We start from the raw sequence: 19885 nt of genomic DNA, 5'->3' as shown, positions 1-19885 counted from the left end.
AAAAAAGACCAGGACTCAGAACGATGGGGGTGGGATGCTTGGTGGGTAGAAGACATCAGTTGTTAAGCTTAAGGACATTGGGGGGATAAGGTGAATTCAGCCAAGCAAAATAGGACTTCCAAGCCCCTTTCCTGGGCTGCCTGTGTGACCCTAAGATTTCCTTCTAGGCCTGAAATTTAACAATCATATGGAAGAAAGATATGGGACATTTTAGGAATAGAAAAATCAAACCATGCCTTTTTGCAGCGAGGGTCCCATGTATGGAATAGATTACTTTGCTTCTTTGATTGATTTGGTTAGTTATTCTCTCATCCTCTTGAAAATACTTTGTATAACTTTTTATATATATATATTTACTTACTTGTATACACATTTTAACCACTTATAGGCAATAATGTAAGCTCCTTTAGGCAGGACTGTTTCATTTTTGTCTGTATTTAGTGCCTTGCACATTTTAGGTGCTTAAGAAACAAGCATTTATTAAGCACCTACTACGTGCCTGAGGCTGACTTAAGTACTATTGAAATATTACCTTATTTGATCCTCACAACCACCCTGGTAGGTAGGTACTATTATGATCTCCATTTTGTAATTCAGGAAACCAAGGCAGAGAAGAGCTTAAGTGTCTTGCCCAGGATCACACAGCTAGGAAATGTTTGAGGCTAGATTTGAACGCAGGTCTTTTTGATTACAGGCCAGTGTTCTATCCGACATGCCACCTAGCTGCCTAGCTTAATAATTCTATGTTGAACTGAATTGTTTATCCAGAAACCAAATGAGTTAGAAGGCTTAAATATTTTTCATGGTCCTGGGCAATACATAAGTTATATTTAGTATGGTGACCTTTAAACCTCACAGGAAATGCTCTTTCTGATTCATCAAAAAAAAAAACTGTTAGATTTCTTAGTTTCTAAGGACCAAAGAGGAGGCATCAGGACAGAAGGTTTTACAAGAAAGGGAGTATTTTAGAAACATAGTTTTCAGTACCACAATATTTTCAGTGAACTGGCATTAAGGACCAAATATGGAATTGAAAACATTCAGGAAAAAGAGAGGTTCAGCTAGAGAAAATGAAAATTCAAAAAACAAGGAATCGGGGCAGGAAGATTCATCTTCATAGTCCTTAGGTTATAGTACCACTATAAAACTGCATTGTTTCTGAAAAAACAAAACCAGCAGATAATCCTTTAAAACAAAATGTTACTAGAAGAAAAATTACAGTTATCCCTTCCATATCTTGGGGGTTAGGGACTTGGTGCCTGCCCCCATGAAATGGAAAATATCACGAGGCACTGTAAAATTATTTGGCCCTCTCTTTGTGTCAGAGAAGAAATCTGAATTATTACGGTATTAAGAGATAAAATGCATTGATATTATACAATACTATACATATACTTTATTTATTTCTGAGTTTCTAAACTTTGTGTCCTCTGTTGGCTTTCGTGTGTTGTCTGCGGCTTCTGCAAAACCCCCCAAATTCCCATTTAATTTCTTATGCCCATCCATGATATAGTGAAACCACCATGATATAGAAGGGATAACTGTAGTTTTAATGATTTCAGAAACGTATTTCTGGAGGACTAAATACCAGAGCTCCATAGCAGGTAGGTGATAGAGAAAATGCTGAAGGTATCCGTGTAATCCTGGTTGAAAAGCCCCTATTATATCTCGTGCATGGGTGGCTGTGTGATTTTGGAGGCCTTGGGATGGCTTTCCCCGTTTTTCCAAATCCTTCCCATTTCTTCTTGCTGATGCTAGATATTTCTCAAGCCTGCTTCTGTTGTAAGTGAAAAGGCCACATGACTTATAATCTTTAAAGATGCTTTACTGCACACAGTCATGTGACTGGCCACGTCACTTTTACTTATTTCTATTAGTTTCCTCATTCTTGAAATGGGCATGATGGTGATAATGATGGGGGGGGTGATGGCGATGGTGATGTTTGTGTATATCCTATGTCAACAAATCTGTGAAGTTCAAATGAGATAATTGAGAAGGAAGCATTGTAATTATAAAAAGATGAGCTATTATTAATTTTCAGACTTGTTATTTTATTGGTATACAGGACTCCTGCTGTGGGCTCCCTCACCCAACACGGATCAGTGCTTTTCTTCAATTTAGTGTTAAAGAAGGACCTGGGGGGCAGCTAGATGGCACAGTGGATAGAGCACTGGCCCTGGATTCAGGAGTACCTGAGTTCAAACCCAGCCTCAGACACTTAACACTTACTAGCTGTGTGACCCTGGGCAAGTCACTTAACCCCAATTGCCTCACTAAAAAAAAAAAAAAAAGGACGGGGGGGGGGGGGGCCCTCGGGCATTGACAAGTTAAATGACTTCCTCAGAGTCATACGTCTAGCATGTGTCTGCCAGAGCAGGCCTCCAACTCCAGCGTTCCACTGTGCCTCTTTGTTATTGTTAGCAGTTATTTATTCCTCCTTGATTGAGTTGATCTGGATTCTTTACCCAGGGAGGGTTTGGATTGGGAGAGGGGCTCCTGGTGCACGGAACACAAGAGCTGTCCACAGAAAGGAACCCTTCCCCATCTTCCAAATAGAGAGTGACAGGAGATGCCAAACAGAATCCAATAGAAACAAGTCTGCCAGGTCTTCCCACGTTGAGAGGGGTGGCTTGTCTGTGTGGTTTTTCAGGACCAGTATTGGATTAAAGGGCAGTAGTTGGAACGGTGTCATTAAAGGAATAATAGGATTATAGATTTAGAGCTGAAAGGGGCCTAAGGTCACCTAGTCCAATCCCCTTGTTTTATAGATAAAGATACCATCACCTGTGTGACTCACTCCAAATCCAGAACTTTTCCTACTGTTCCTTGTTGTAAACCAAGCTTTTACTCTTTCCTGGACCTCAAGTTGAGATTGTCCCATCTCCCCAGCCCAAGGTCTCATTTTCAGGCTGATCAGGGAACTCACTCCCTTTCCTGAGCATCAGGGTGACAGTCACAGAATCACAGAATGTTGGAAATGGAAGGAACCTCAGATAATCTAGATCAAGGGTTCTTTTGGGGGGGGCGGGGCAATAAGGGTTAAGTGACTTGCCCAGGGTCATACAGCTAGTGTCAAGTGTCTGCGGCTGGATTTGAACTCAGGTCCTCCTGAATCCAGGGCTGGTGCTTTATCCACATCACCATCTAGATGCCGTAGATCAGGGTTTCTTAAACCTTTTTTTTTTTTGGTGGGGTGGGTGGGTCATGTGGTGTGACTTTGGTGAAGTCATTAGACCCTTTCTTAGAATAATTGAAGGAAATGCTACATAATTGAAGGAAATACTAGCTGTCAGAGATTTGTTGTTGTTGTTGTTGTTTTTTAAGTGAGGCAGTTGGGGTTAAGTGACTTGCCCAGGGTCACACAGCTAGTAAGTGTTAAGTTAAGGCCGCATTTGAACTCATGTCCTCCTGACTCCAGGGCCGGTGCTCTATCCACTGCGCCACCTAGCCGCCCCACTGTCAGAGATTAGTAAAAATAAAAATTAATTTCTTCCTAATTCAGGTTCAAAAACCCACTGAAACGGATGAATTTCATGGACCAAGGGTCTGGGCCCCCCCCCCCACCTCCCAAAGCAACAAGCATTTAAGTGCCTAAAATGTGCCAAACACTCCTCACTGTGCTAATTGTTTTACAAATATTACCTCATTTGTTACTCACAACTGTGCTTGGTAGGTGCCATTTTTAAAGTTGAGGAAACTTAAGGGAGATGGAGGTTAAGTGACTTGCTCAGCTTTACACAGCTAGTGTCTGGGGCTAGATTTGAATTCAGATCTTCCTGCCTCCAGGTCCACTGCTCTCTACCCACTTCACCAACAGCTGTCTCTAGGCTCCCTGGCCACCCCCCCTCCCCCAAGAACTCCTCATCTACATCAATCCCTTCATTTTACAGAAAAGGAAACTGAGTCCTGCTAACCATATCACTCCCTTGCTCAAGCAGCTTCAGTACCTTCCTTTTGATGTAGGAGGCAAAAAAAGGTGTTAACAGAAAAACCTAAGACCCGAGCTCTAATTTAGATCTGAGCTCCAAGAGGGGCTATAACTTACATACCCCCCTACTCTGAAAGGGATTAATGGATAACTTAAAACTCAGGAAACAAGTCAGGGCCTAGGTTCTTGTTACCCACATTAATTAGCACCCATAAGAACGTAAAGAGGCAGGTCAGAGAGACCTTAACTATAACAATAATACACTGACAGCCCTAAGGCGGAGATTATTATAATGAGACTGATAATCAATTTATCCATACTATAAATATAACTGTCTTTCCTTTCCCTATTCAAGAGACACCTTTCCACTTTTCTGGTTCTCTCCCTGTGGTCACTCACAGTATTGCAATAAAACTTGGGAAACTGAGTCATTGAGTCTTGTAATTCTTTTGGGACGACTCACGATCAATTTGACCCTAAATTCCATCCCACATCACTTTTGATGCTAAGATAAATCAGTAACCTCTTAGTTTGGGATCTGAAGTCCTTCACAAGCTGGCCTCAACCTTTCTTTCCAGGTCGATTTCACATTACTTCCCCCCCCCCCACCCCTTACATTCTGCATTCCAGCCACACTAGTCTATTTGCTTCTCAGCCACTCAAGATGCCATCTCCTCGACCCTTCTCTCCCTGCCCCCCTCATCCCCACCTCCCCAGGCCAGGAATATCTTCCCCTTCTCACTTCCACCTCTTGAAATGCTTGGCTCTTCAAGGCCAGCCCACCTCTTGCAAAAGGCTTCTTCTAATTCCTCCTGAGCACACCCCCACCCCCAAACTTAGTATTTTTACTCAGCCATGCATGATGCTTTCCCCTTGGCAGAATGTAAATCGCTAGCATTTATATAGTGATTTAGAAGTTTACAAAGGGATTTACTTAGGTTGTCTCAGTTGATCCCCACAATCACCCAGTCTGGTAGATGCTTTAATTATCCCCATTTTATAGATAGGGAAATAGAGGCTTGGGGGTGGGGGGGCATGAGGAGGGAGTGATTTACCCAGGGTCACATAGCTGGTAAGTGCCTGAGGGCAGGATTCAGACTCTAGTCTTCTGAGCCCAAGTTCAACAATCTATATACTATGCCACCACAAATGAAAGTTCCTGGAAGTCAAGGACTCTCTGTCTTTGTTTCTCAAGCACCTGGAATGCTGAAAGCCCTAATAAATGCTGCTTGCATTGAAATGCATTGAAAATAGTGACTTGTGGGGCAGCTAGGTGGCACAGTGGATAGAGCACCAGCCCTGGAGTCAGGAGGACATGAGTTCAAATGCGGCCTCAGACACTTAACAATTACTAGCTGTGTGACCTTGGGCAAGTCACTTAACCCCAATTGCCTCGCCACAAAAAAAAAAAAAAGAGAGAGAGAATAGTGACTTGCCCAGGTCTCCCATAACTAGGAAGAGGAAAGATTCCCAACTCCCAAACCTCTGTTCTTGCCCCCGGACTAGACTCCTTAGTAAACTATTTCCTTAAAGAATGAGGTGTGAGAGAGTGAGTGGGTAGGGTAGGGAATTGGCACCAAGGAATGGCCAACTCCAAAAAATATACCCTCCCTTCCCTCCTACCTCCCCTCCCCCAGCCTGCCTTCTGAAAACTGAAATTCTAACATTATTAGAGGCTTATTCCTTCAGTTTAAATGTTTACTCTCTCCTGGCTGACCCTCTTCTTTTCTTTTCTTTTCTTTTTTTTTTTGGTGAGGCAATTGGGGTTAAGTGACTTGCCTAGGGTCACACAGCTAGTAAGTGTTAAGTGTCTGAGACAGGATTTGAACTCAGGTCCTCCTGAATCCAGGGCCAGTGCTCTATCCACTGCACCACCTAGCTGCCCCTGACCCACCTCTAAAATGTAGACAACTCCAGGAGACACAAATTCACTGGGAGCCTCTAACCTTTATTTCATACTTTCATATATGTGGGAACTCCCTCCAACTATCCAATTCAGTTCAGTTTAGCTAAACAAACAAGACAAGAGGGCTTACACAGAAACACTTAGGCCTTGACCTTAAGGAGCTAACTAACACCCTAGGGTGCCAGTGGGAAGATGTGCATGAGATCATACATATCATGTACATAGATTAGAAGGCCACTTCTGGAAGGAGAGATAATCACCTGGAAGGGGCTGGGAGGAATCAAGGAACCATTGGAGGAGGAAGAAGTGCCTGGAGCTGAACCTTGACATGCTGGAAGGATTCTGAAGGCAGTGGGTAGAGCACTGGATCTAGAGTCAGGGAGATCTTAGTTCAAATGTGGTCTCAGTTACTACCTGTGTGACTGCCTGCCTCAGTTTTCTCAGCTGTAAAGTGGAGATCACAAGAGCACCTACTTTTGAGGATCTAGCACAGCGCCTGGCATATAGTAGCAAATACTTAATAAATGCTTATTCCCTACCTTTAAGAAAAGCAGAGATGAGAGGCAGCTAGATGATGCAGTGGATAAAACACTGGCCCTGGATTCAGGAGAACCTGAGTTCAAATCTGGCCTCAGACACTTGACACTTATTAGCTGTGTGACCCTGGGCAAGTCACTTAACCCCAATTGCCTCACACACACACAAAAAGAAAAGCAGAGCCAAGAAATATATCCCCAGAGATGGATGAAGGCTTGCCCAGAGGCAGGAGACAGTTGAAAGCTTAGGGAACCCTAAGAATTTATTTTTTATTTTGAACTAAAACAAGCAAGATCATTTCTATACACATAGCGTCATACAAAAAAGAGAATTCTATATGAAACTAAATCCATTTCACTTCTCTTGCTTTTTAAGAGTATATAATAAATTCTCCTCCTTACTTTCAAAACTGTCTTCCTTGTCTGTGCTTCCTTCTAGGGAACAGCTAATATTGCACTTTGGCCAGAACATAGGGTATGGTTGGGAATGATGTTAACTAAGACTGGAAAAGGCCTGTTGGGGGGATTTAAATGCTAGGCTGAAGAGTTTATATTTTGTCCTAGAGGATAGGGAGCTGATGAAGGTTTTGGGGAGAAATTGCAACTCATCCATCCCTTTTAATTCCATGAATTTCTTGAAAGCATGTGCATATCATCTGAAAACCATCTACCTAGAATGCTAGAAGCCACAAGGTCTGTGTGTGTGTGTGTGGGGGGGCAATTGGGGTTAAGTGAGTTGCCCAGGGTCACACAGCTGGTAGGTGTTAAGTGTCTGAGGTCGGATTTGAACTCAGGTCCTCCTGAATCCAGGGCCAGTGCTCTATCCACTGCGCCACCTAGCTGCCCCACCACAAGGTCTTTTGATATTAAGTGGGTATCAGTGTAGTCTTCAGCCTGTCCATCCATTTCCCCTTACGGTTGCTTCATGGCTGGCTCACTTCCTTTCCCATTTTACTTTACCTAGATGATGCAGTTCATGGGTAATGCCATCAGATAAGAATTTGAGTCCTTAAGTCTTTAAAGGAAGCCAAACCTAATTGGCTCTTTGCTTCTGTTCTGCGTTGTTTGGGCAGACTGCAGAAGTACTCTTATGCCTTGCTCTTACAAAGTTGGAATCCAGAGGGCTTAAAGGATTTGTTGACAGAAGTTGGGGGTAGAGAGGAAGAAGAAACTTCCCAGTTTTCAGAGGTAAAGGAGTGGAGAACAATTATGTCCAGAAGGCCAAGAAATCCAACCATGTAATTTTGCCTCCAAAGTATTGACTGGAGAACCTAGGCCAAGTGTTATTCCTACCACCACAGGAAACTGTTGCTGCCAGGTTTGCTCTGGGGTCTTTCTAGAGGCAGGTACCCACAAGGGTGGGTAAAAGCCTGATCCAGTCTGTTCCCGAAAGTCCCAGGAGGCAATTCTTCCACCTTGTCTCCAGTCTCTTTACCTTTTCTCCGTGCCTTAGTTTTACACAGTTGGAAAATGGAAGAGACTACCACAGAGCTTTTTTTTTTTTTAACCTACCTGTTAGTGAGGATAATAATTGCCCAAGTAACCTCATGTGGTTTACAAAGCTCTTTCATACAGCATCTTATTTGAATTGCTTAAGGTCATTCTGAAAGTGGGCACCCCTGTTGATGTTTTCCTCATTTAACGAGAAAGGAAAGCTCAGATGGACTTGTTAGAGGCCAAAGGACTAGCTGATCCCAGGTGGAATTTGAGTTCAGATCAACACTCTCCACTACTCTCTGGTGCCCCTCCAATCAATTCAACAATAATTCATTATGTGATCACTTTGGACAAGACACTGTAATGGAGATAATAGTATGTTGTTATTGTTTATCCTTCATTCTTGACATTTCAGTGATGTCATGAGTTGCACTGAATTAGATTTAAGTGAGGGAGGGCTGTGCAAGGTCACCAACCTCACTCTCTCCTCCAGAGCCATCTGAATCATCCTGAGATGTATACTGCAATTGGGGTTAAGTGACTTGCTCAGGGTCACACAGCTAGTAAGTGGGGTCAAATTTGAACTCAGAACCTCCCAACTTCAGGGCCACTTCTCTGTCCACTGTGGCACCTAGCTGCAACAATATGTAAAGCTCTTTAAAGCTCAGTCAGCATAAATCCCTGCTTTATTATTGCCTTAGCTGCTAGGGGAAATTCAAATGAGCAAGTAGCCCCTTCTGAGTATCTGGATGCAATCAACCAACCAACATTTATTAAACACCTACTACATGCCAGGCACTATGCTAAGCCCTAGGGATACAAGAAGAGGGAAAAGATGGCGTCTGTCCTCAAGGAGTTTACAGTCTAGTGGAGGAAACTACATGCAAACATACTAAGCAAGCTACATACAAAATAATGTTTACTAAATATTAAATAATAATTTAAAAATATGAATAGGAGATAATTAACAGAGGGGAGGGGCTGGGATTAAGAGGGGTTGGGGAAGGCTTCTGATAGAAGGTGGGATTTTAGTTGGCATTTAAAGGAAACGGGGTGGGGGTGGTCTATAGTGGAGCAAAGGAGGGAGACCTGTCCAGGCATGGGAGACTGCCAGGGAAGATGCCTGGGAGCTGAAATCTGCATTTCACACTTGTGTGATGTCAGCTCCCTTCCCCTTGGTTTCTTCATCTGTAAAATGAGCTATAAACTCCCTTCCAGCTCCGGGGTCTTATTAGGTCTTCAGAATCAAATTTAGATCGATGAGCTAATATCGGTAAAGAGCTTAGCACAATTGTCCACCACCTAGCTGCCCCAGTCAACCTTTTTCATTTTAAAGATGAGGAAAACAGGGGGCAGCTAGGTGGTGCAGTGGATAAAGCACCAGCCCTGGATTCAGGAGGACCTGAGTTCAAATCCGGCCTCAGACACTTGACACTTACTAGCTGTGTGACCCTGGGCAAGTCACTTAACCCCAATTGCCTTAAAAAAAAAAAAAGAAAAAGAAAGAAAATTAAAGGGGTTGAACTAGGTGACCAATAATAAGGTCCCTTCTATTTCCAGACCATGGTGGAGTGGAGAGTGTGCTGGAAGATGAGAACTTTAATTACACACACGCGTACACACGAGCACACACACGTGCTGCTAGACCCTAGGCAATATGCTTAAGGTAGTTGAGCCTCAGTTTCCTCATCTGCAAAATGGGGATGTTCCCTGCTCCACTAACCTATGTAAAGCGCATTGCAGACTTAAGAGCTTTCTGTATGTCAATCATAATAGTATGTTGGTATTATTATTATGTCTTTGGGAGCTCAGCACTGCGCTGGTCATACAGTAAGCGGCTAATAGGGCAGTCAACACGTGTGACCGCGGGTCGCCGTCTCGCCAGTGACCGAGAGTAACCCAGGCCCGCCCCCCCTTCCCCAGCCTGGGCGGAGGGAGAAGGCTGAACGCCCGAGAGTAACCCCGGCCCATTCACCTTTGCTGAGGAAGTAGCGGGGGGAGCTTCGTGGCCTCGGGGCGGGGCGGGGCCGGTAGCCAGGCGGGTGGCGCGGCCGCTGATTGGCGGAGGAGAATCACCTCATGTTCCAGTCGTGATTCACAATTCCAGGGCTCACTTCCTCCCGGAGGGAGCTAGAGAGCGAGAATAGGAGGGGGGAGGAGGAGAAGGAAGGAAGGGCGGGGCCATATTAGGAGGCGGGGCTAGGGAGGCGGGGTCTCGAAAGGGGGCGGGATGGAGGAGGAGAGATAGAGAGGGGGTAAAAAAAAAAGTGCCTTAAAAAAACCCGACCCAGATGACAGCTTTACTTTGTGTCTTATCTTTTAGGGGGTGTGTGTGCGCGCGCGCAGCCGGAGCGGGGAGCACCGCGGGCGCGCGGCGGGGACCCGGGGCACGCGGGCAGGCGGGAGGCGCGCGGCGCGCGCGCGGGGGTGGGGGGGCGTCGTGATGGACTGCACTTTTGAAGGTATCTCTCTTCTCTCCCTTTCTCTTCTCCCTCCCTCCACCCGCTCCCTTCTGCTTGCAGGGGACCCCGTGTCCCATGGAATCCCCATTTTCTCAGGACTTCGTCTTTGCAAGCTGGCGGAGGGGGTAGGGGGTCATGGAGCATGTACCTTCTTCACCCACCATCATTTCCCCACCCCAGGAAAATAAAACTGGGGATAGGGAGCAGGGGCCCCTCCCTCCCTCCCAGAGAACAGTTTTTTGGGGATAGTGATCTGTTTAGTAATTCTGGGAAGGCGGTGGTTGGTGATGGGGGTCTCACGGCAGGGTCCTCGGGAGTCCCGGAGAGATGGGATTCCCGGGACAGGGTTTGCTTTGCGGATGCAGTCCCCATTTCCCCATCGCATCCCGTTTCCTTACCATTATCTCTCCTGTCCTTCAACTCTATGCAGTTGGGTCTTTTTGGTTATTTCTTCCCCTCCCCCGGTGAGGGTCACACGGGAACAGTGCTTTTGGATCCCTTTGGCTAGGAGTAAGTACCCACGGGGTGCAAAGGCTGCCCCAAGCAGTACTGCTTTATTCACTCTTAAGTTTCCCTGTTGTTGGGGAGAGGGGGGCAGCAGGGCTAGGTTTTCCCAAGGGCACGTCTGCCTCGTGTGTTTTGGCAATTGGAGATTTGGCAATTGCAGGCATTCTTTCCTCTAGTTTTGCAGATGAAGTCCTTGAGAAGAGGGAAAGAGGACTGAACCTTTCAGCCCTGGGGGGAAAGAGGCGAGGGGGGGGGGGCGGCAGGGACAGTTTTGGTGAAACCTTGGGGTTTGCTCCCTAGAATTTCACTCTTAAAACCAGGAGATGCCTAGAGAGGTCATTGAGCCCTAGAACCAGTCAGGTAAGGGTGTCAATAAGCACTTCCAGGCTGCAGGACTTTTTAACCCAACCTTTCTTTGACCCCATTTAGGCCAGACTAGGGTAAAAAAAACTTCCTGACTAACCTCAAATAAACAAATATTCTCTTCAACAACATTCATTAAGTGTCTGTACAGGACACTGGTATTTCTGATTGACCTGGGGTGGTGATATGCAGTGAGCTGTGGGGAGTCAGGAGGAACTGGGCTTGTGTTCTGGGGACATGAAAGTACTTTTTGCCTAGTGAGAGGATTCTCCGTGGAGAATTAGGGTAGAGCCTTGGCCCAGCTGGCAGAAGTCGGGCTTCAGCCTCAGTAGGTAAGAGTTTGGCCAGAGGCTCCCTGTTGCACAAATCAAGTACTTGGCCAGGGAGGAGAGATGTCCCTTCCTTCATCCTGGTCATACGCAGGGAGAAAGCGAAGCAAATGGGGCAAGCAAGCAGTTGGGTCTTGTATTTATGAAGCAGCTCCGGGAGAGAGACGGAGCAAAGAACATGTAAGGGAAAGGAAAGGAATAAAGAGGGTTTGGGTCTCTCAGTGCCTGAGCTTTAAAATGCCCTTCAGAATTCTAAGACACTCCCTGGTGTGAATTTACTTTATTCCTCCTTGGGCTGAGAGCTAGGAGATCCACATTCTTTTTGGGTGGGGCAACGAGGGTTAAGTGACTTGTCCAGGGTCACACAGCTAGTAAGTCAAGTGTCTGAGACTGACTTTGAATTCAGGTCCTCCTGAATCCAGGGCTGGTGCTTTATCCACTGCGCTACCTAGCTGCCCCCTGGAGATCTACATTCTAATCCTGCCACTCTTTAGTTCTGTGATCTTGACTAAACCACTCTCATCAGGGTGTTTCCCCTGTTTGTAAAATGACAATACCCAATCTCTGTCCCACTTCTCTCACAAAGCTGTTGTGAACATCAGATGAGATAATGAATGCACAGATGCATTGGAAAGGATGAGATACAATATAACTATCAAAGTGTTATTTGTTTTGAATTAACTCAAGCTCAAAAGGCTCCCAGATCAGGCTGCCACCAGAAGACCAGCATAGCTAAGTGTGAAGATGTCCATACCTACTAGGTTGGTCACCATTTGGGCCCATTTGTCACCATGAAAGCTATGCCAGGGTTGGCCCTTCTCTGCCTGATTTAACACTCCCCTTAACAGTTTCCTGTGGGTGCTTGCTTTCACTGGGTTCTGTTCTCAAAAGAAACTCATTGGCCTGGGCTGAAAGCTTCACCTGGAAATACAGGGTGCATAAATTAGTTGAGGAATGAGAAGGTGTTGAGGAAGGCCCACACTTGGAGAACAGGGAACAAATAAATGGCTCATCTGCTTTTGGGTTGACATAGCTTTCCAAATGTCACAGTCTATTTCTTCCAGGCAAGCTATCTCTCTCTTTCCCTCTACCACCTCCAAGTCCTTTGAATAATAAAAATAATACGTTACTGTATGCAGGCTTTGGAAACTAAAGGTGCTTTTACAACATTTTATTCTTCTTGAAGCACTTGGAAGCTAGGCAGGGAGAGTACAACTCCCCCCATTTTATAGATGAGGCAAATAAGGATCAGAGAGATTAAACATTGTGCCTAAGGTCACACAGCAAGAGCTGGGATTGGACGACCTTCAGTTTTACCATTCCACCACATGAGAAACAGGGTTGTGATGTTTATTCCTTTCTCTTGAGTTGTCTCTATAACATTCAGCAAAGCTTGAATGACTTGTATCCTAGCTGTAGACCCCTTGTCCTCAAGGTTAAGCAGAGAGTGCTTTGTTGTCTGCAGAGCTTCAGATTAAGTAGTAGCTAGGGAAGGACACCCCAAATCTGAGGATATGTCCTTTTCCAGGTACAAGTTGTGTCTGTCCCCAGGGGAGGCAGCACATATGCATTAAAAGATTCAAGGATGGTTTATGAAAGATAACCTAGGCAAGGTCAGAACCCTCAAATGACCAAGGGCACATGGAGGGAGAAGGGAATATCAGAAAGAGGGAAAGTGTCACACTGTCCACTAGCCTAAACCAGTGAATTTTCTTCCTTGCGAAATTGCAGCCAGTTGTATACTAAGCAAGCATTTCTTTTCCTTTCCTTTTTTTTTCGGGAAGCCAGTTGGGGTTAAGTGACTAGCCTAGGAGCTAGTAAGTGTCAAAGTGGGATCTGAACTCAGGTCTTACTGACTCCAGGGCTGTTGTGCTATCCATGGAACCACCCAGCTGGCCCCCTAATGGAGCATTTGAAGCAAGGTCTAAATTGCACCACCAAAGGGCATTCAGAGCAAATCCAGCTTTCTTGTAGCTGGGTTGACCGTATTCACATGATTAGATCATTAAGGGAGTCAGCAGGAACTAACTCATTGGATCTGATTTCTCACCCTTGCTCTGCCACTAAGTAAATTGTGTAGTCTTAGACAGGCCACCTAAAAAAATTACACACACACACACACACACACACACACACACACACACACACACACACACACACACACACACACACACACACATATATATATCTGTGCCTCACTTTCCTCTTCTGTAAAATTAGGGGTTTAAACTAAACTCTTATTCTGTGATTCTAAGAGTAAATGTGCTCATGAATCTATAGTAGGTATGGGGGATCAAAAGATAACATTTCTAGAATGGGAAAAACTATCCTTCCCTTTTCACCAAAAAGAAGCCTAATTGCCGAGATAGATATAATTTAAGGTAGAATTGAAGGATTTTAGAGAGGGGGAACACGATTCATAATCATCTACTGTTTGCCAGACACTGTGCAAAATATGTCATTTGATCCTCCTAACATCCCTGGGAGGTAAGTGCTATTATGATTCCCATTTTACGAGGGAGGAAACTGAGGCAGACAGCAGTTAAGTGACTTGGTTGGCATCACAGCTAGTAAGTGAGACAGGATTTGAACCCATATCTTCTTGCCTCCAGACCCATCCTGGAGGTTGTTGCTGATGCTTGTCCTTTGTTCTCAAAGACGACCATAACTTTGGGGGTGATATCATGACTTTCAGTGAATTGGATTTAAGTGAGGCAGAGCTGTGCAAAGTAACAAGCCTCACTTCTCCAGAGCCATATGGGTCCAGTGGCACGGTATACATCAGGATGACTAGAGATGGCCCCAGATGTTTAAGGCAATTGGGGTTAGTGACTTGCCAGGATCACACAGCTAGTAAGTGTCAGAGGTGAGATCTGAACTCAAGTCCTCCCGACTTTGGGGCCAGTGCTCTATCTACTGTGTCACCTAGCTACCATACCTGGAGGCTATCTACTGAGTTACCTGACAGCTTTGGGGAGGGGGGATGTGGGGGGTGTCTTCCGACAGAGAGAGAAAGATATGTAGGCCCTAGGGAAATCCTGATGAAGAAACTCAATGTAAATTTTCATTGTGCTTTGCTATTTAAGAGTTGTCTCTGTCATCGATTTGTCCTGGGTCACAAAACTAGCTGTGTCAGAGGTGGGACTTAAACTTGGGCCTTCCTCTATGTCTACCACTAAAGGCTTTCTCAGGGATGGAAATAGACATGCTTAAATGGACTGACAGTGAGTCCCTGTGGGATGCAGGAGCATACTTGTGACTGAAGGAGAAAAGCGAGGCCTTCCAGAAGGTTTGAAGGAAGTGAGATTTCAGTCCTGCTGTAAATAAAGGAAGGGCCGGAGGTTGGGTATCACTGGAAAGGGTGGGTCAAGTGAGTCTTTGGTGGAGAGGGCCATGAGAAATGGAGGTTGTAGATCTAACCAGAACCCTGGGTTCTTCCTCCCCTCTGAGACAGAAGAGAAAGTATCAGAATTTTCCTAGGCTCTGCCAATTGGCAAAACCCACAAGAAAACACCCCACCCCTTTTTCTTTCCCTAAGGGAGAAGGAGGCCTATTTAGCACCTCCTGAGGGAGGCAATAGAAGGAAACAAAAAACAAAAACCAGACTTGAAGGAAAATTAGAAAACTTAGCTTCTTGCCCCAGAGCTGCCACTGAGCTTTGTGATTTTGGTCAAGCAGATTCACCTCTATGGGCTTCTCTTAACTCATGTTTAAAGTTGGGTGGATTGGGACTGTGTGATTTCTAAGATCCCTTCCAGACTTTATCAAATTGTGTTTAGTTCTAGGCAACCAAGAAGTGCCTCACTAGACTTCTTTGATGGTTTAGTGGCTTCCTACACACTATGAACCTGCTTATACTTCTCTCCTTTCTTCTCTCCTCTCCCTTCTCTGCCTTCTCTCTCTGTCTCTGCCTTTTTCTCCCTTTCTCCTTCTCTCTCTCTCTCTCTCTCTCTCTCTCTCTCTCTCTCTCTCTCTCTCTCTCTCTCTCTCTCTCTCCCTCTCTCCTCTCTTCTCCTCCCCCTTTCCCCTTCTTAGTCTTTGTCTCTGTCTCTGTCCCTCTCTGTGTCCCTGCCCCTGTTTCTCAGTATCTCCCCCTCCCCCCATCTCTTTTCCTCCCCCTCTCCCCTTCTTCATCTTGGTCTCTGTGTCTCTCTATCGCTATCCCCCTCTCTCAGAATGTCAGCTTGTTCTCTCTGTCTCTCACTGCATCCCTATTATTTCTCTCTAGTTTTCTCTTTTCCTCTTTGTCTCTCTCCTGTTCCTTCCTCCCTCTCTTCCTATATCGTTCTTCTCTCCTTTTCTCCTTTGTCCCTCCCTCCTCTCTTAATTTGTAATAGTAGGGAGACTTGAGGCCTGGCTCAAGCTCTGGCACAAACTCCACTTGTGACCTTGGGCAAATTGCGAAGCCTATTTCCTCATCAGTTCAAAGGAGAGATTCAGCTAAATCGTTGGTCATTTGTCTTGTTTCTTCCTGCTCTGTATGTCCATAAATCTTCACTTTTCTCTGTCCTACCTTCCTCTTTCCCTTCTCCTTCACTCTCTGCCCCTCTCCATTTCTCTTCTCCTCTTTCCCCCATTTACTGCTTTCTTTTTCTCGATTTTGTTTTTCTCTCTCCTTTTCTTCCCTTCCTGCCAAGGCTAACCAGTATCCACCATAAACACTGCTTCTCCTGCTGGTATTGCTCAGAGCTGTTGGCTTGGGGCCAGAGTAGAGTTCTTTTCTTCTTGCTTAAGGTTAGTGCTTGAAAAGTGGGCTTTTTGGAAGCCTGTGTTCCAGAAATTTGGCTCCTCCTTTTCACCTCCTCCCTTTCTTCATTCGGGGCCTTGCTGCATCCCTGACTCCTTGGGCTCCTGCTCTAGACACCTTCTGAGGCCCAGGTGAGGGGCACTTTGTGAAGTACTCATTGCTGCAGGATAGATGGTTAGGCCAGGCCACAGTGGGAGCTGGGGTCCTGGAAGGCCAGAACAGAACTGACCCAGATGTTTGATGGCCTAAATAAGTCCTGATTCAGGTGTTCTGAATTGGATGTGTGTGTTCATGTGGTTAGCAAGTATCTATTAATACCTTATTATAAATTAATACCTATTAATCAAATATCCTGTCTGATAGGTGTTTAAGGGTACAAGGTGTCTCAAAAGTTTAATAGCTTAAATAGCTTAAAATAAAAAGCTATTAATATCTTTAAATGGCACTAAGACTTTTGGGGCACACACCCTATGTGAGACATTTTCCCTGCCCACCGGAATCTTAGAGTCTGGTTGGTGGATAAGAACACTTATAACTCAACCTCTAATTTAAGGTGGGATGTCAAAGTTAAATGTACCTTCAGAAGAGGAAGACATCCCTTCTGGCTGGGGGCCCGAGGAAGGCTTTTTGGAAGATTTGAACTATTTGATCTTTTGAAGGTTTATTTTCCTTCTCAGGGCCTCAATCTCCTTCACTATAAAATTAAAAATTTGGGCTAAATGATTTCCAAAATCCCTTTCAGTTCTGGATCCAAATTATCTCAGGAGGGGATGTTTGAGCTGTGCCTTGAAGGAAGGATTAGAATTAAATTAGAATAGCTAAAGGACTGAAAATCTGAAAGGTGTGAAGTTATGGGGTATGTTTGGGGCCCAGTTAAGTTGGAGTTCAGGATATGAGCAAGGAATAGTAAGTGAGAAGTTTGGGACCGAATGATGAGTTTGATCTTGATTCATGTAGGTAGTAGGGAGCCACTGATGGCTTTGGGACAGATAATAATTGGAGATGCTATGCTCCTCTGATCAAATTACGGGTGCTTTTTGAAGAAAAGCTTGGCCCAAGTATATACAGGGATAGGACCTGTGATCTCAATGGCTCGGCAAATCACCCCCCCCCCACCCCCCCCCCCCCCCCCCCCCCCCCCCCCCCCCCCCCGCCAGTTCAGGTTGGTGCCTTCTCTGTGACTTCAAGAATGAGCTTACATGCTAATTAATAGATCCAGTGACTTTGCCCAGGGTTTCACCTGCTGACAATCCAGGGCTCTCTGGTTTCAGTTATGTTCCTAGCCACTGTCACCTGTATCATGATGTCTCCTGATAAATGCTTGTTGATGACTAATATGGAAATATGTTTTGCATGATTGCACATGTATAATCTGGATCAAACTGTTCAGTGTCTTTGGGCGGGGGAAAGGAGGGATTGGAATTCAGAATTTTAAAACACGAATGTTAAAAATTGTCTTTAAATGCATTTGGGGAAAATATTATTAAAAATAAATGATTGGTTAGAGCACCGGCCCTGGAGTCAGGAGGACCTGAGTTCAAATCTGGTCTCAGACACTTAACACTTACTACCTGTGTGACCCTGGGCAAGTCACTTAACCCTCACTGCCTCACCAAAAAAACAAAACAAAAATATACACACACATACAAAGTAAATGATTATTGAAAGAAGAAACTGTTAGAATTATAATAACAGCTGGTATTCCATATATCAATTTAAGTTTTACAAAGTACTTTAAAAATATTATCTCACTTTATCCTCACAAGAGCCCTGGGAGGTAGGTGCTATTATTACCTCCTTTTTTACTGATGAGGAAACTGAGGGAGACAGGTTAAGTGACTTACCCAGGGTCACACAGCTAGTGAGTGTCTGAGGCCAGATTAGAAGTCAGGTCTTCCTAATTCCAAGTCCAGTGCTCTATCCTTTGTACCATTTAGCTACCTCAAAAAGTCAGTCAAGTCTAAGGTGGTGGCAGTAGAAGAGACAGAAAAGGAAAGGTTTTGGTTTTGAAATGGGTGAGAAGGACTGGTTGTGAGTAACCAGTGCTGAAGGATGGTGAGTCAAAGGTGATGATGAAGTTTAGGCCCTGGGAGGCCAGCCGCATGGGAGGGCTGGCAACAGCAATTGGGAAGTCAGGAAGAGAAGGTTCTTCTGGGGACAGGATAAATTGGGTGGCAATCATGTTGGGTTTGAGGAGCCCAAGGGATATCTAAGGGGAAATGTCCAATGAACTAATACACGTGTGGGTCCGGAGCTCTAAGGAGACATTCTCCCTAGAGATAGGTGGCAGTGTGTGGTGTGTGGGTTGGTTACATACTTACATTGGTGTGTGCACATGCATATGTGCACATGTGCACGTGTGCAAGTGGGAGCAGGCCCCTGACTGTGGACGTGTGTGTTCTGTGATAATCCCTTTGCATGGAAAGCATGGGAACTGCATTGGGACAGGAGATGGTTAGGTCCCATAAGTCGTTTTTTTCTTTTATTCAGGTACAATGTTCCTGAGTGGAGAGGGAGGAGGAAAGATGGAAACTGGCACCGTCCTTGACTCTTCTTTGGTCTTCTCTTTGCTTTCAGATATGCTTCAGCTGATCAACAACCAGGACAGCGACTTCCCCAGTCTCTTTGACTCCAGCTATGGTGGGGCCGCACCCCCCTTCCAGGATGTTGGCTCTTCTGGGGGGCTGTCCCCTCCTCCCAGCTCTCTCAGCTCCACCCTTGACAACTTCTTGGGGAACACCAAGGGGCTGCCCCATGGAAAGATGTACCAGCCTCCACCTCCTCCCCCTCCTCCAATGAGCAGCTTCCAGCCCCCACAGCTGATAGCAGGGCCTGACCTGAGCCAGGCCTCAGCCAGTATCAAGGAGGAGCCCATGCAACTTTCCATCCTTCAGCCTTCTCCCCCTCAGCTGCTATCCCAGCCTGGGCTGCCACCCCCACTGGTTCCACCACCACCTCCCCCATCCCAGCCTCAGGCCCAGCCTCAGCCACAGGCCCAACCTCAGCCCCAGCCCCAGCCCCAGCCCCAGCCTCAGCTGCAGCCACAGCAGGCCCAGCCACCAAAACCACAGCCACAACCACAGACACAGACACAGGAATTACAGCCACCAGGAGTCATGGTACCCCAGAGTTTTGCTCCTTCTTCCCAGCCTCAGTTTACCTCTCCATCTCTACTGGACTACCAAGGCCAGGGCAATTTCCCAGCAGGTGAGCTGGGAGGGTTTGGTGGGGAGGTGAATCAAAGGATGGCATGTGACCTGTTTACCTGTTAGTGGAAGTGAAGGACCTCAGGAGTGAATTTAGGGGCATTCCAGGTTATGAGGAAAAAGGAAGGTAGATTGGAAAGGAGGCAGAATAGGAGGTGGTTACACTTAGCTGCCCAGAATAGTGATATGAGCTACCCCTGAGAAGATTCAGAAATATGTCTCCCTCACCCGTGTCTACAACTTCACCATTAGCAGTTCATTCCCTCAGACTAAACATTGACCTTTCCTGCTCTCCCAAATTACAAATGCAGCCTGGGATGATACCTCAGTGAGAATGAAGTAGGGGCAGCTAGGTGGCGTAGTGGATAAAGCGCTGGCCCTGGAGTCAGGAGTACCTGAGTTCAAATCCGGCCTCAGACACTTGACACTTACTAGCTGTGTGACCTTGGGCAAGTCACTTAAGC

At 45.7% G+C, this 19885-nt stretch overlaps 1 protein-coding gene across 1 annotated transcript in view; it reads left to right on the top strand.

Moving 5' to 3' along the window:
- The window catches only part of SREBF1 (sterol regulatory element binding transcription factor 1), a 68863-nt gene that overhangs the window by 22948 nt on the left and 26030 nt on the right, over positions 1 to 19885 (top strand). The window contains 1 exon segment of the mRNA XM_043982780.1: positions 18793 to 19422. Coding sequence (XP_043838715.1) covers positions 18793 to 19422 — 630 coding nt within the window.

Source organism: Dromiciops gliroides, chromosome 1 (genome assembly GCF_019393635.1).
Source record: "Dromiciops gliroides isolate mDroGli1 chromosome 1, mDroGli1.pri, whole genome shotgun sequence".
NCBI classification, from domain to species: Eukaryota; Metazoa; Chordata; class Mammalia; order Microbiotheria; family Microbiotheriidae; genus Dromiciops; species Dromiciops gliroides.
The sequence above is the reverse complement of the archived record's forward strand: the minus strand, read 5'-3'. Positions and strand labels throughout refer to the sequence as shown.